Source organism: Amyelois transitella, chromosome 18 (assembly GCF_032362555.1).
Source record: "Amyelois transitella isolate CPQ chromosome 18, ilAmyTran1.1, whole genome shotgun sequence".
NCBI classification, from domain to species: Eukaryota; Metazoa; Arthropoda; class Insecta; order Lepidoptera; family Pyralidae; genus Amyelois; species Amyelois transitella.
Window position 1 is genome coordinate 7,481,951 of NC_083521.1, and position 15,452 is coordinate 7,497,402.

The window sequence follows — 15,452 nt, forward strand, 5'->3', positions numbered from 1 at the left end:
TACCTACATACATACATATGGTCACGCATAATTTTTTTTATTTACAGGTAATTCTAGAAGACGTAGAAATGCTGGAGATAAAGCCGGACATGTTCACGCACACGTCGCAGTACTTCGACCTGATGCTGCAGATGTGCGAGAAACTCATCAAAGAGGGCAAAGCGTTCGTGGACGACACGCCCGCGGAGCAAATGAAGCAGGAGAGGGAACAGAAGGTTGACAGCAAGAACAAAAAGAACTGTAAGTGGATCGTTCACTTTAGTTTGTCTTTATTTCTGTAGCGACATCACTAACGTCACACGCCATCAGCCAATCACAGCGAAGAATGCGACGCGCTTAGCCAATAGCACTTTAGAATAGGACCATTCTGAATCTTTCCCGTGGGTGTCGTCAAAAGCGACTAAGTGAAAGGCTAATAAACTTGGGATTCTTGTAGGCTTGGGGCTAGCAAACTGTCACTATTTGAATCTCAATAGCATCTTAAGCCAAATAGATGAACATGGCCTTTCAGTCTTTTGTCAAGACTGTTGGCTCTATCTACCCCGCAACGGATATAGACGTGATTATATGTATGTATGATCTATAATTCACTCAAGTTTTTGTTTCATAGCTGTGCAAAAGAACCTACAACTATGGGAGGAAATGAAGAAAGGCTCCGCTATCGGTGTGCAATGCTGCGTGCGCGCAATCATTGACATGCAATCGACTAATGGCTGTTTGCGAGACCCCACCATCTACCGGTGTAAACCTGAACCACATCCGAGAACTCATATGCAATACAAGTTAGTATATTATATTCAGTATAATCTGATCCCTGATATCAAGCCATGACTCAACTCAGCAAAGCTCAGCTCATAATGGTCCTTGAAATGCGAAAAAAGGGCTCGAACATCATGTAGGCATCATGTGAAACCTACTAACGGTTGTTTGCAAGATCACACCATCCACCGATGCAACTACTTCCAAAAATTTACATAAGTTAAAAAGTAAGGAAATATTCTGGCTTACCTAGATTTAACAGATAAAATAATACAAAAAAGTCCAATATTATCTAAACCTTGATACTTGAAAGCGTCCTTATACAACGAGTTCAGGTTATATTGGTGGCGAAAATTAACAAGGCAACACTGTTATCAGTTATGAATTAGTATAAATGCTATGCTATATGTCTAAACTAGCGACCCGCCCCGGCTACGCACGGGTGCAAAATTCGGAAAAAATTATACATAAAAACCTTCCTCTTGAATTACTCTACCTGTTGCAAAAAACCGCATCAAAATCCGTAGCGTAATTTTAAAGATTTAAGCATACAGACAAACAGACTAAAATAGTGACTTTGTTTTATACTATGTAGTGATATACATAGCAGTTTCAAATTATATTTCTGAAATCAAATTTCACGACGAAATTGCCAGTATATTTGCCACTCAATTTGTATTAACCTAAAGAACATTTTCCTTTCAGAGTATACCCGACTTACGACTTTGCATGCCCAATAGTGGACTCGATAGAGGGCGTCACTCACGTGCTGAGAACAATGGAATACCACGATCGGGATCCGCAATTCTACTGGTTCATAGACGCTTTGGGTCTGAGGAAACCCTACATTTGGGAGTACAGTAGATTGAGCATGACCAATACTGTGCTTTCGAAGAGAAAATTGACGTGGTTTGTGGAGCAAGGGCTTGTGGATGGATGGTAAGTATAATTCGTATTATTCATATAGATTCACAGATGAGAACAAGCATCACCAATCAAAGAATCAAACAAAAAAAACATAATCATAATAGATACATTTACCATTCAAAATAAGGTCTTTACTTATTGCAATAATACTCACAATCCTTCAATATAAAACTCAAATGTTACAAAGCAGCTCACTGACAAAGAGCTGTGTTGTGCATTTGAGGATTTGTACTTTTTTGTAATGTATTAAGATCCATTTTCGAACGGGTAAACGAATTTGTTTGTAACGGACACTTCATCGGGATTTTTTTATCGTGGGTCTAGTTGTTTATAGTATGTCTATGGTACGGTATGGTACCTAGTAATCTTTATATTACACCACGTTCAATAGCTTCCTAGCCATTAAGTTATATGACTGACCATTCTTCTCCTGAGGTCAAGAGTACACGAAACCGGAGTTATTACCAAGTTATTAATGTGGATGAAGCGAAAGAAGTTTGCAGGCTCTACATAAAATTACACCTCTTTCCCGGAAGAGTTTCCGAGAAAGAGGTGTGATTTTATGTATGTTTTAGATTCACCCGCGTGAAAATTATGTCCTTCTGGATACTTCACACTTTATGTATGAATGCAAAATTTCATGTGGCGATCGATTTAATGGTTTTGACGTGAAAGAAACAAACACACTTTCCCATATATGAATGAGTCTAGGTAAAAAAAATGTCTTAATTATTGTAGGGACGATCCTCGGATGCCCACAGTGCGTGGTGTTCTAAGACGCGGCATGACCGTGGAGGCGCTGCGGCAGTTCATACACGCGCAGGGCTCCAGCCGCTCCGTCGTCTTCATGGAGTGGGACAAGATCTGGGCGATCAACAAGAAGGTATGTTTCCTCACAGCATCCGGCTTGTGGACCACATCTTTCAATATGTATACAGTATTACTATTTTTATAAGTTCACCGATGTACTTGCGCGGGAGTCTAATTTTTAAATACATACAAATAGTCATGTCTATATCCCTTGTGGGGTAACAGTCTTGAAAAGACTGATAGGTCACGTTCAACTGTTTGGCTTAATGATAGATTAGAGATTCAAATAGTGACAGCCCTTCGCCTTATGGTCCGAATTACAGTTCCTAAGACAATTTAGAGTATTAATCCCATCGTTTCAATATTTTCTCTTATATTTTTCAGGTCATAGACCCCATTGCGCCACGCTTCACGGCTCTAAAAACGAACGCCGTACCAGTGAATTTGAAGGGAGTTACCTCTGACAGCAGTCTGTCCGTGGCACTGCACCCAAAGAACCCAGAAGTGGGTACCAAGACCATATGGGTGTCGAAGAGGTTGCTCATAGACCAAGCCGACGCGAAGACTTTGAAGGAGGGAGAGAATGCAACGTTTATAAATTATGGGAACATTTTGATCGATAAGATTCATAAGTAAGTTTTACTAAAATAAATTATTATTTCGTTATATTTAAATCTGACGTAGTGAAGTAGAATTTCGAATGCGCAATGTCGTGATCTAACTAATCGAGGCATTTTTTAAGGTGAGTGTTCAAAATTGTTTTACTCAAATCCACTTAAATTATTATATTACAATATTCAACTTAAAATCATGTATACTTCCAAAATTTTACTTTACTACTACTTTTTTTACTTCAAACTCAAAAACTTTCAGGACTTTACTATTTCTAAAGCAATTCCACGACCAACGCTCTTGCACTAGGTGAAAGTGGATAAACCACTTTTAGTAGCCTTTTTTATTATTTGTTAAGGAAAATACTACAGATAATAAACATTATCAAATTTACAGTGGTATTTTTATTTTACGTAGGATAGGTATTTGAATACATTTGCTATCCAAAGCCTGTATATACAGCATTCTACACTTTGCAACGCCTCTTTCGAGATCGGTATATAAATCGGTGGTAGATAATGAGACTTACCTTTCATATTTTCAGAGCACCAGACGGCACCGTCACCAGTGTAGACGCGACGCCAAACCTCGAAAACAAGGACTACAAGAAAACGCTGAAGTTAACGTGGCTAGCGGACACTGAGAAATCTCCAACCGTGGAAGTGTACTGCGTTTACTTTGACAACATCATATCGAAGCCTGTGTTAGGCAAAGATGAGGATTTCAAACAGTATATTGGACATCAGACTAGGGTGAGTAGAAAGATGCGTGTATTTTCCAACAGAATATAATAAGACAAGAGCAGTTATTCACAAACATCGACTTAATATATTAAGACACACATTAAAAGAGACCGCTTTACAAATTCGTACGTCGAAAATGGATCTTGATGTAAAAATTTTGACTTTTCATATCGGATTATCGATCAATCAATCTCAATTTATAGGGGGCAAATATTTTTTTCAAGAATTTTTTTATCTCAAAATTTCTTATTAGCCTTTTCTTAAAGTAAAAAGAACCTTGTTTAGAAAGACACTATTTCTCAAATTTTCAGTGGGAGATCCCTATGATAGGCGAGCCCGAACTCCTCAAAGTGAATGTTGGTGACATCATACAATTACAAAGACTCGGCTTCTTCCGAGTGGACGTGACTCCCACTGCCCCGTCGGAGCTCACTTCGAGAGGATCACCACTTGTGCTGTTCCATGTGCCTGATGGACACACCAAGGACATGCCTGGGCAGGTCAGTGTCTTCTAATTAAGAGCATCTTGAAGTGAAAGGCTGTGGAAGGCTCTTACAGAAAGTTCTCAAATAGGATATCAATGGGCAGGTCAGTAATAGCTTATACTCGTAAGGGCCGTTTTCAAATTGAAATGGGGTAGGGGGTTAGTAAGTAGTTTTTCAAATGAAAGTGGTACTGAAGAACTCCTGGTATTTTATATAGTAATTCTCAAAACCAATGCATTCCAGTGAAGATCAGTAATAACAGCATCTTGGTCGTAAAGTGAGGGGAATTACCAAGGATTTTGTTAGAGAAAGTGGGAGACATCATGTATCGTTTTAGTAAAACGTCGCAGGTAAGGGATATGAGAGATGATTAAAAAATTCTCTTACACTTTCTTTAACAAACTACGCGGGGTCCCGGGCTGTGAAGAGGGGCGAAGGGAGACCAAAGCGGCTCGACGTCACAATCATACCGCTACAACGATAGGCTTCCTTCAAATGTAGGTACCTACGCGATTCCCACTGTTCGGGTCGGGAGGGGTCAAGAGAGGTTGCTTCATAAGGAGCTGGAGGAATTCCAGGATAGTAATTTATTTTTATTGATTAAATGTTTTATTGACTTTCATTGGTTTGGATTCTGACCACCTGATGGGGATTGTGTCTAAGCCAATACTCAAAAAACGTCTATTCATTCACTTTTGAAGCCCTAATACTAGCTTATTTATTTTTATTACTTTATCATAATAGACTTCTATCTGCAAAATAAAGTTAGTATACGATTGATTAGGTACTAAGGTGGTATACGCAAGTTGAACTAATGCGTATTATATTATTATAATCACCACAGATATAGAATTATTAAATATAAATAAATATATATGGGACAAGTTACACAGATTTAGTCACTGTTGATGTTCAAAACTATTGTTACGGGATACTAAATCAACGATACTATATGTTATTATTACGCCAAATGTTTGTACTATTCACTCTTGAAAATATTAAGTCTTATTATTTTTCAAGATGTGGCGCAGTTGACGGGTAGAATAAAAAGTGGCGTTATTTAACTTAAATAAACCTTTAATGTCTAAAAGTAATGAAAACAAAAACAATAATATAATAGACATCTTGCCATTGTTGTAACATAAAGCAATAGATTGTTTCTATCGAAATACAGTAACGTAATTATCTTCTAAATAAACAAGAAATAAACATAAGGTGGTTTATTTTTCAAACACACATAGCTTAACTGTCAAATATTATAAAACAATTACTTATACGATTACTTTTCAAATCGTCACAACTCAATTAATTGAAACTTAATAAATACAAAATGTATCCATATTGGGGCAAACACAGATTGCACCAAAATAACATTCTTGGGGGTGCAAAAAACTGTGTAAATAAACATCCAGTTTCAAATACATACATGCATATAATCACGTCTCCATCCTTTACAGGGTACACAGGGTCAGTGTCTTGAAAAGAATTCGTTCAGTTGCATGGCTCAATGATGGAATTGAGATTCAAATAGGTTGCTAGCACATCCCCTTAAACAAAAATCCCAAGTCCATTACAGTTTCCCTTGATTGACTTTAACATTCTGCACGGGAAGAGAAGAAGCATTTAATAAAAGGATGTGAATTTTTAAACTGTATAGGAAGCGGGAGTGGTCTATAAGGATCGTAGCAAGCGGAAATCCATAGTATCTGACTACCCCAATGGGAGGCATGCGTGATATGTATGTATGTATAGGCATCCTGTCACAGACAAAGATTAAACAGATAAAGGAAAATCTAATAACTTTCGTTCGTTAAAAAAGGATGCGCATTTACAAACTGTATAGGCATTCTGTCCCCAGGGTTTACCTCCAACATTTCTTTCAGTAGTGACGTGAACAGCATAATTTTGAGCATATTCAACCTGGTCGCGCACGGCGAACTTATCGGCCTCCAGTGCTTCATGTATGCTTGAGTTATTGTCGTTTCGAGTCTTGAACTCCTTTGGAATTTGGTTATTATACTGAATTTCTGAAAATTTAATAGGAGATTGTAATGTTTTTTTAGGAACTCGCAAAGTGAATAGCTAAACTTAGTTTATTATATAATAATATTAAAAACGGAAAATGTGTTTCTTTATTTCCTTTTCATGCTTTATTTATGTCACAACTCACAACCAATGATTACTTCCTTAAATTTTAACAAACAAACATAATGGACACTGAAGAGAAGAACAAAGGGAACATTTTATCTCGGAAAAGGTACTGTTTACCATGGGATTTGCGATAATTAACAGTGAATGCGAACGGTGCTACGAAAAAAAAATACATCGTCTCGTTTTTATCCCGTACGGGGTAGACTTGGCCAACTCACAAAGACAAAGTTAGATTTGTACTTACTTTCGACCGAATTCTCCTAAAATTGGAGCCGGTGAAATGATTCGTGACGAAAAGCGATCTATGCAACATTTCTATAGGAAGCGGTCCTAGCGTGCACATTTGCTTGTAAAGTATGTCATTATCATACGTCCCAGGGAACAAAGTTATGTTTGTAGCCATTTCGTAAAGGACCAAACCCGTTGCCCATACATCCACGTCGAATCCCAGTTTGTAACCGATTATAACTTCTGGCGGTCTGTAGTTCAATGTTCCTATGTTGTTGCTCGGTGGAATCTGATTGACTAAGCAGACAGTCTCGAAACCGCATAATTTTAGCTTGGAGTTTGTGTGGTTGAGAAGCACATGTTCCGGTTTGATGTCTGGAATGAAAAACATACTGAATTGATTCAGCAGCTGAAGAAGGCATAAATTGCACAGATTTATTTTTTGACTATCGGTGTGGAATTTCCATGTAGTCTGATAGAGAAAAGAAAACACATTATGTACCAGCTATTTCTTTTTTCGCACATTATGAGAAGTTGATAAACTTTATGATTGTTCTTTAAAACGATGAGCTAGTAACCTGTTCGTAAATCTCAATTCATCATTAAGCAAAATTGTTATTAACATATTATGAGCAGAACCAAGAGACCTACGTGGAAATGTTATTAGTAAAACCATAGACTAGTAAAACGTCAGTAGGTAGAATCTATAAGTTGTCACCTAAATGCACCAAGTCGTTACTCTTGAGAAACATCATAGCTGATACCAATTGTCTGCACATATATTGGACTTCAGTTATATGGAATGGTTTTCCGTTCTCTTTGAGAGCCTGCCTCAAGTTCTTTGGATAATAGTCCATGAGCAAGCACAGGTGTGTGTTTAAGGAGAATGAGTTTAGAAGGAAGACACCTGCATAATTCCTCCTTTTAATCCCCCTTTGCAGAGCAAATAACATGTCCTTTGTTTCTGCGTATTTGTATATTGACTGCAGGGAGCTGTAAAAAAAATATATTTATTACATCCACTTTAACACTTTAAGACCCACAACAATTTAACGCTTTCCCGTGAATCCGATAGATATATAAACGAATAGAATTGCTTATTCATTCTGAACTATATATAAATGACTTCGGATCTTACAATAGGGAACAAACGTCATTGAATAAAACTCAAATTACGAAATAATTATCATACTTGTAACTCTTGACAGCGTAATCGCGGCCGTTATTTCGGCAATGAAATATTTTTGAGTGCGACCCAGCGTGTATTAAAGCCATACCACTGTATTCCTTATCAAAACACTGCAACATTACACATTCTAGCTTACTGGCTATCTGTGCCGCTTTGGTAGGAGTCATTAATTTATTATTCTTCACACTTTTCTTAGCACAAGTTTCATCTTTTTTCTGTTTAGAAGATGGACAATGAGTTTTCTTGCTTGAAGCAGTAAGTTTGGTATTTGAGGAAACAACTTTCGATGTGTCGTTGGATTCTACGTCGATCTCTTTTTCCTTGGTATCTTTTATTCCGGCTTTTGTGTCAGTTATTTGAGTATCAGCTTTTTCGCCTAATATATTTAAATCAGTATATATATCCTTGTCTGTTATAACCATTTTGTTTATATTTGTTTCATTTAGAATTTCTTTTTTTGAAGTGTCAGATACACTGCTTTTATTTTTCTTACTTATAGATAAACCATTAGGTTCTGAGCCGACATCCTGCTGATCTCGTAGTGATAATATTTGATTTTCTGGTACTGCTTGGACGTCAATATTGTTAACTATATTTAATGGATTGCTAACATGATCACTTTCATCACTATTAACGTGAGAATTCGAGTTATTATCATTATTTTTTTCTTTATCGAAATAAGCATTGTCCGACTTTGCAAAGGCAATATTTTCTCTTGGTGAATTTGGTGCTTGTTCATTGTTTACATTCTTTACAATAGCTGATTTGTCTTTTGGCATTGCATTTGTTCCTTTTTCTTTTACTGAAACATTTTGGGCTTCTACTTCAATACAAGAAACAATTGAATCGTTTACTTTTACTCCGTTTTCTAAACTATCGGGACAAGTGTAAACAGAAAAATCAGTTGACAGTTGCACCTCTTCTTTATTTAATAATTCTTGATTCATATCAGTAGGTATACCAGTTTTTAAGCAATTTTCTGTTAATAAATTGTCATCATCTTTAGTAGCGTATGATTCATTTTCAAGCAAACTACTGGCTCTTATTACTGCAGCGTCTGATTTAGCTGCAGTTTCATCTATTGTCAGATCTATTGTATCTACTAGACATATATGTTCTGTTACTGTGCAATCATCATTTAACGCTTGCGTTTTTTTCGTAGTTTTTATTTCTGATTGTTCAACATTATCATTTGAGTCCTCATTAGACAAGTCGATAATAGCCAAATTTTCATCTTTAAAAGGAATGCTTTGATGACGTAGTATTTCTAATGTATTAGTTTTATTCATATCAGTTGGACACCTTGATCCATTTTCAAATTCTCTATCCAATAAACTCTCATTAATTGGTTGGCTTATTGTGTTACCATTTGCATCTAACACTTCATTAGGAAAGTATTCATTTTCTTTTTGTGAAAACTCATATTTAACGTTTTCAAATGGTTGATTTGCTGTTTGGTTTAAACTACCACCCAAATGTTGCTTTTCGTTTTCTATTTCTTGATGAATCATTCTGTAAAAAATAAAGAGTTGTGTATGAGTATTTTATTTCAGCGAATGCTATAGGAAATAGATGGTTATTAATCATACATACCTTAAACTATCTAAGAGACTAGCTTCTTTCAAAAATAGGTTATTTAATATATCTGCTTTATGCAAGGGCATTTCAGCTTTATCGGGGTGCTCTTCTTTAACTATTGCTTTGCTTTTTTCACTTTCAATTTTTGATATGCTCGTCCCGGCACTCAATGATGTTTTTATGGTATTTTTTTCACTTTTGTTTAGACTTTCAACTATTTCATCGACATTGAAGTCATCCAAAAAGCTTAGATCAGGATTCAGTTGCTGGTTATGATCATCACTGTCACTTTTATCAGATTCGCTTTGGGAGTTAGGTTGTTTATATATAATATTTATCACCAAATTTATTTTCTTTTGGGATTCGTTTTTATTTCTTTCTATTGCCTTCTCGGGTGACTTTTTAATTTCACTTGTATTGTTATTGACTGTTATAGTTAAATTATCACTAATTTTATCCGGGGAATCATGTTTACATATTTTAGGTAACAGTTTTTTAATTTCTAAAATACTCTCTTTTTTATTTAGTTTTCGACTAAGTCTATTTCTAAGATCTCTGTTTTCAGGATTTCTATGATGAATTGGTTTTATACAATCACGTTTCTCAGAAAGCCTAACTACACTTTTAATTGGAGACATTTTCTCTTCACGGGCATGCTTATACTTGCGATATTTCTTTGATTCTGTTATAGATTCTTTTATTTTATACTTGCTATTATAGTCTTCTTTACTAATTCTTTTTGACGTTTTATTTATTAAACTACCAGATTTACCATATGTATTTTCTTTCTTAACTGTTCCGTGGTCATGTTTCGTATATTTTTTTATTTCGTAACCATTATCAATCCTTGCTCTTTTTATTGTTGGGTTATACTCTGGTTCTTGTTCATCTACATATTTAGTTTTTATAAATTTTGGTGGTGTATCTTCTTTTTGTTTTAATATTATTCTTAGTTTTTCAGTATCACTGGTCGGTTTTTCTGAAATAATCGAATGATTCTTTTCTGATTGTGTATTATTTAACCTTTGCAAAAAATTCTGAAATTTCTTTTCGTTTTCTATCACTGTAGACTTTTGTTTAAATTTTGTGTCTTTATTATTTTCTTGCTTATTTTGATTTTCATCAGGCTTCAATTTTGAACATGAACAGTTGCAACAAATTTTTTTTTCTGATGATTTCAAAGGCATCTGTTGTTTTATTTCCTCTTCTGTGTTTTTTGAATCCACAGCCCTTGATAGATTTAAAATTGGGGCTGAATTTGTATCAATTACAGTAGCGGGTGTTGTATTTGCACCAAATAAATTTGTTGGGAATATACTATTTTCAACAAAATTTGTTTGACCATAAACATCATTATTTCTTTGATGTAAATAGGTATTTGAATATATTTCCGGCAAGTTAACGTTAGCGAAATGTGCAGTCCCACTTGTATTAAAATATAAATTGTTTCCATATACATTTGTAGGTTGACCAAAAGCAGAGTATGTTGCTGGTATATTTACATTTGCCATAGAAACAGGAGCAGTAGCGGAACTATAATATGTTATGGGAGGTCCACTATTCTCCAAAATATTCATTGGCTGGTGGTAATAATAATTGTTATCTGTGTTCCCATACGAATTTCCATAAGTCGTGGTTGGCATGGTCATTCCAATACTTAAAGCAGCAGCAATATGATTGTAGTTACTACAGATAGAATTGTTTTCTACAGTGCCATTTGAGACATTACAAGCATCATTACAATTTATATTTGGCGTATTATTTGTCATGTTTATATCTGCGACTGTTGTAGCAGATGGATCTTCTGTCAGAATGTTATTTGGATTATCTTGACAGGAATTCATTTTGCTTCTCTGTGAAATAAAATGCATTATATGCTGTGGATCATTGTGAAGTGGAAATAGGTTAACAGAAGTAGGCAGCCTAATTAATTTTTTTTAGGTATGGTTTCATAAGTTTTAGGTTACATGTCACACCTTAAAAAAAACCTAGGAATGTGTGTCAGTTTGTAGAAAATATTAATAGTTAATGAGACAATTTTGAGGAACCTTTTTGTTTTATAGCTATTATGCTGAGGTAATAATAACAATAGGATACTATATATTTTGGTAACTAGAGTAACATAAAAAAATATTCCATGTGTACAAAGTCGCTGGCAACAATTAAAACCCTTAATAAGGTTGCAAAAAGACACTGCATTAGACTTGATATTGATAATACATCCAAATATATAAACACAGTTTTTTAATTTTGTCTGACAGGGTTGTGAGCAACGTTTTCCACTTTAAAAATCATTTTAGTGTTTTCAAAAATGCTTTAATATGGATATATTCATATATCCATGCCTGTGGCTGTTGTTTTCAATGTGTTGTATGTTAATCAGTCATTGAGTAATGCAAGTTTTATACATATACTAGAATACATCCTATGTAATATGAAAAAAGACCTGTTAGTTTCAAAGTGCTCACCTTGGCATCCTAAAGAATGCTCCTAAAGAATTAGTAGGGTGTTTCTTCCTAAATAATTTTAAATTTGATAGGTACCATAATCCATAACTAAATTATACAGAAGACGGCTAAGGGCAGACCCCAGATGTACACTGACTTTAGAATCGTCCACTCTAGTGCAAAATAACAAGGAGACCTGATTCCACGAACATGGATGAGGAAAAAGACCATCTCCTCAAAAAAGATTACTTATTACAATATTATTATTGGTTTGGTTTGTATTGATAGAAAAGCAGTTTTTCCTATTATATAACCTTCATCAAGTGTGTGTTAGATTATGCTTTACACCCTGGTATGAATGATTTTAAAATAAGCCGAGTCATACATTCTTTATGTAACTTAAAAAGCTATTCTTTATTGAACTTAAAACCTGTCTTTCAGTAAAATATTTGTGTAAATACATAATTAACTTCATGAAACTTTTTTAACTTTTATTTTAATACAAATTTAACTATTCCCTATTATGCTGAATGACAGCACAAAATGTGTGCTTATGTTTTATATTTCTATTTTAACAATAAAATGATTTGAAGATTTATACAATATAAGTTAAAAAAAAAATACTTTATAGTAGTTTTTTCAACAGTCAAGTTTTGTTTAGCTGCTCATGCCTTGAAAGGTACTTGAGTTAGTTATTGACAAAAATTTAGGGGAGATTTTGTATGAATAGATAAGAAAAAAATATGAGAACAATAAACAACAGATAATATTTTGGGACTAATAGGATGGTTAATGCGGTTATTCATTATTAACTATGGTTCTTATCACTTGATAAATAAGGTTAAACTTACTCGTTTTAAAATCGTTTTGTCGTAAGATAGTCCAATACTTTGTAAATAGTTTGAGGCCCAACTCTGGTTTTTACCAGTTTTATTGCAATTTGAATGCATATCTTTATCAAAGTCAGACGTAGTTCCTCGAATAAGTATTGGTATACTTTTACTATTTTTGGCTGAATCGTTTTTATCGACTTTCGACACGGGCTTCTGAGATGGGGCTTCGCTAAATGACATTGTCGGTACTACAACAATATTCGGACTATCGTATGGAAATTCGTTGTCAGACATTGTTATGCTAGAACAAGATTATGAACATTATGTCTACGTACCTTCAAATAACTTCAAAATGAAACTGAAATAAACACGTCGACTTTTGCTTACCATGCAATTTCGTTTAACAAAGATTACAATTGGTTACGAAAATTGTAATCACCAATACAAAAATAACTCATGTTTTCTTTGCACTATTTCTTTTATCAAGCATTCTATATATTTATACATAAAAGAAAATCTAAATTCTTTACTTTTCAAGATTTCGGGCGGGAGCAAATCCAATTCAAAACGTACGCGTTAAACGAACTGTCAATGTCAAATAGAGATGTGTAAATCATGATTGATTCAGTAAAAAGATATAAATGTGACTTACGGGGAGTGATTAATCATTTTAATGAATCGAGAATACATAATAATAAAATCTCCTTTTTACGGTGAATACCCACTTTCGATCTCCAGCAAGGAAAGAGTTTTATTTTACATTTTTTATGGTTTTTCCGACGGACATAAATGTATTTTATTAAAAGTAAATCAAAGCTGCTTTAAAGATTTACATTTTTCGTTCGTCTAATAATTAGAAGTAAATATCTACCTTTCAACTACCAACCCCAACAAGGTACAGTGGACCACACAAAAAGGTATACCACCTTCATATCGTAGCTGGTGTATTTTTCTGTGGCCCGCTGTAAGTACTTATCTATGTATGTACTGTCAATGGCACCGGATGGATATGGTGTCTTATTCCCTAGAACGATTGCTTTGACACCTAAGTATCGGCCCTATAAAATACTTTAAATTTCCTCATGGAGGTATGGGTAATCTGATATGAAAAAAAAATAGTGTTAAGATACAAATCTAAATTCATACAAAAATCACGTCTTTTATCCCGGAGGGGTAGGCAGAGATTACATCTTTCCACTTGCCACTATCTCTGCATATTTCTTTCGCTTTACCCACATTCATAACTCTGTTCATGCAAGCTCGGCGGTTTCGGGTACTCTTGATCTGACCTTTTGCCAGGACGTTCTTAATTTGGTCAAGATACGTCGGTCTAGGCCTTCCCTCTCCGACCTTTCCCTCCAGGCTCTCCTATATTTCTTTAGTCAACCTGCTTTCATTCATGATTTCCTACAACCTCCGACACAACATCGTTGGAGCCGCGGTTCCCCAGGCATAACACCTAGCCTGGCGGAAGATCTTTCCTTTGGTGGCGGTCGAGCCGAATCATCGTTCCCGCTACAAGCTCTTGCCCGCGACTAGGTTTGCGTAGGTCTTTTATGTTACAAATGCTACATAACATAGTTTTCTAGTTATTAAAATGAATTGTATTTCACATACCTTGTCTCTTTGCTAGGGTTAATAGCTATACAATAAAAATATTTACCTATCTAAATCCGTCCAGCAGTGAGATTAGGTACCGTATGCAGTTAAAACAAATCAGGATTTTCTTTTAAATTTTTTCGTCTAACTACTACTATTGCTAAATCGTCCCCAATAATTTTATTAATTCTATTTACACACAGACAACTTTTTCTTCTGTTTATGTTTTGATAAATATTCGAAAAATTTATAAATACCATCACTTTCTCATTAAAATTGTAAAAGGCAACTTAACACTAGGTACTCAAATCTATTTTCAAATGATTTGGACGAAAAAAAACTTTTATATTTGTTATAATTTTTATTATGAACAAAAAACTCGTAGCGAAATAGGAAGAACATAATAATGCAATTATTGTCAAAATACACAATAATATTCGTGTTTATTAAAATTAAAATTATGTGTTTGGTCCAAAGTTGAAAGGATACCAAGGCTTAGTAATTCAAAAAGCTTTTCACTCTCATAGGAGATGGACATCCTGCTATCTTCATAATTTGTACCGGAAATATTCGTCGTGTTTGTTCAGATTTCAGCGTTTGATCTTTATTTTCTGAATCTTTCCTTACATCATTATTACTGTGAGAAACAGTGACATTTGGCTCACTATTCGTATTGGTAATAGTAACTACATCTGTTGAAGAATGGGTGATGATCTTTCATTGATTCTTCTGTGACATTGTTATGATAATTTAATGCATTTATATTATATGTAATATTTTCTTTATATAAAGGAGTACTGGTGTAGGGCGGCTTATTGTTTGTAGATATCTTTTCATCCTCAACGTCTTTGAATATAGGTGTGTCCGTGCGCGGAAGTGTGCACAGGTATTGAGTACTTGTTATTTGATTATTTCTGCCTCTCTGCAATATATAAAAACAGGTCAAAATTATTTGTTACTACAATAAATATCAGCATAACTATTAATTCAGACTAAAATATTAGCTAGAAATTAACAAAAGAAACACTATGCAATTTTATAACATTTACATAAAAGCATATACATACATTAAACTACGATTATATTATTAT

General features: G+C 34.6%; 1 protein-coding gene across 1 annotated transcript in view; it reads left to right on the forward strand.

Moving 5' to 3' along the window:
- The window catches only part of LOC106129715 (bifunctional glutamate/proline--tRNA ligase), a 39,988-nt gene that overhangs the window by 6,384 nt on the left and 18,152 nt on the right, over window positions 1–15,452 (forward strand). Inside the window, exons 6-12 of the mRNA XM_060949364.1 lie at window positions 48–240; window positions 611–782; window positions 1,465–1,698; window positions 2,425–2,569; window positions 2,881–3,128; window positions 3,653–3,860; window positions 4,163–4,351. Of these exons, the coding sequence (XP_060805347.1) occupies window positions 48–240; window positions 611–782; window positions 1,465–1,698; window positions 2,425–2,569; window positions 2,881–3,128; window positions 3,653–3,860; window positions 4,163–4,351 (1,389 nt within the window). The remainder of the gene's footprint in view (window positions 1–47; window positions 241–610; window positions 783–1,464; window positions 1,699–2,424; window positions 2,570–2,880; window positions 3,129–3,652; window positions 3,861–4,162; window positions 4,352–15,452) is intronic.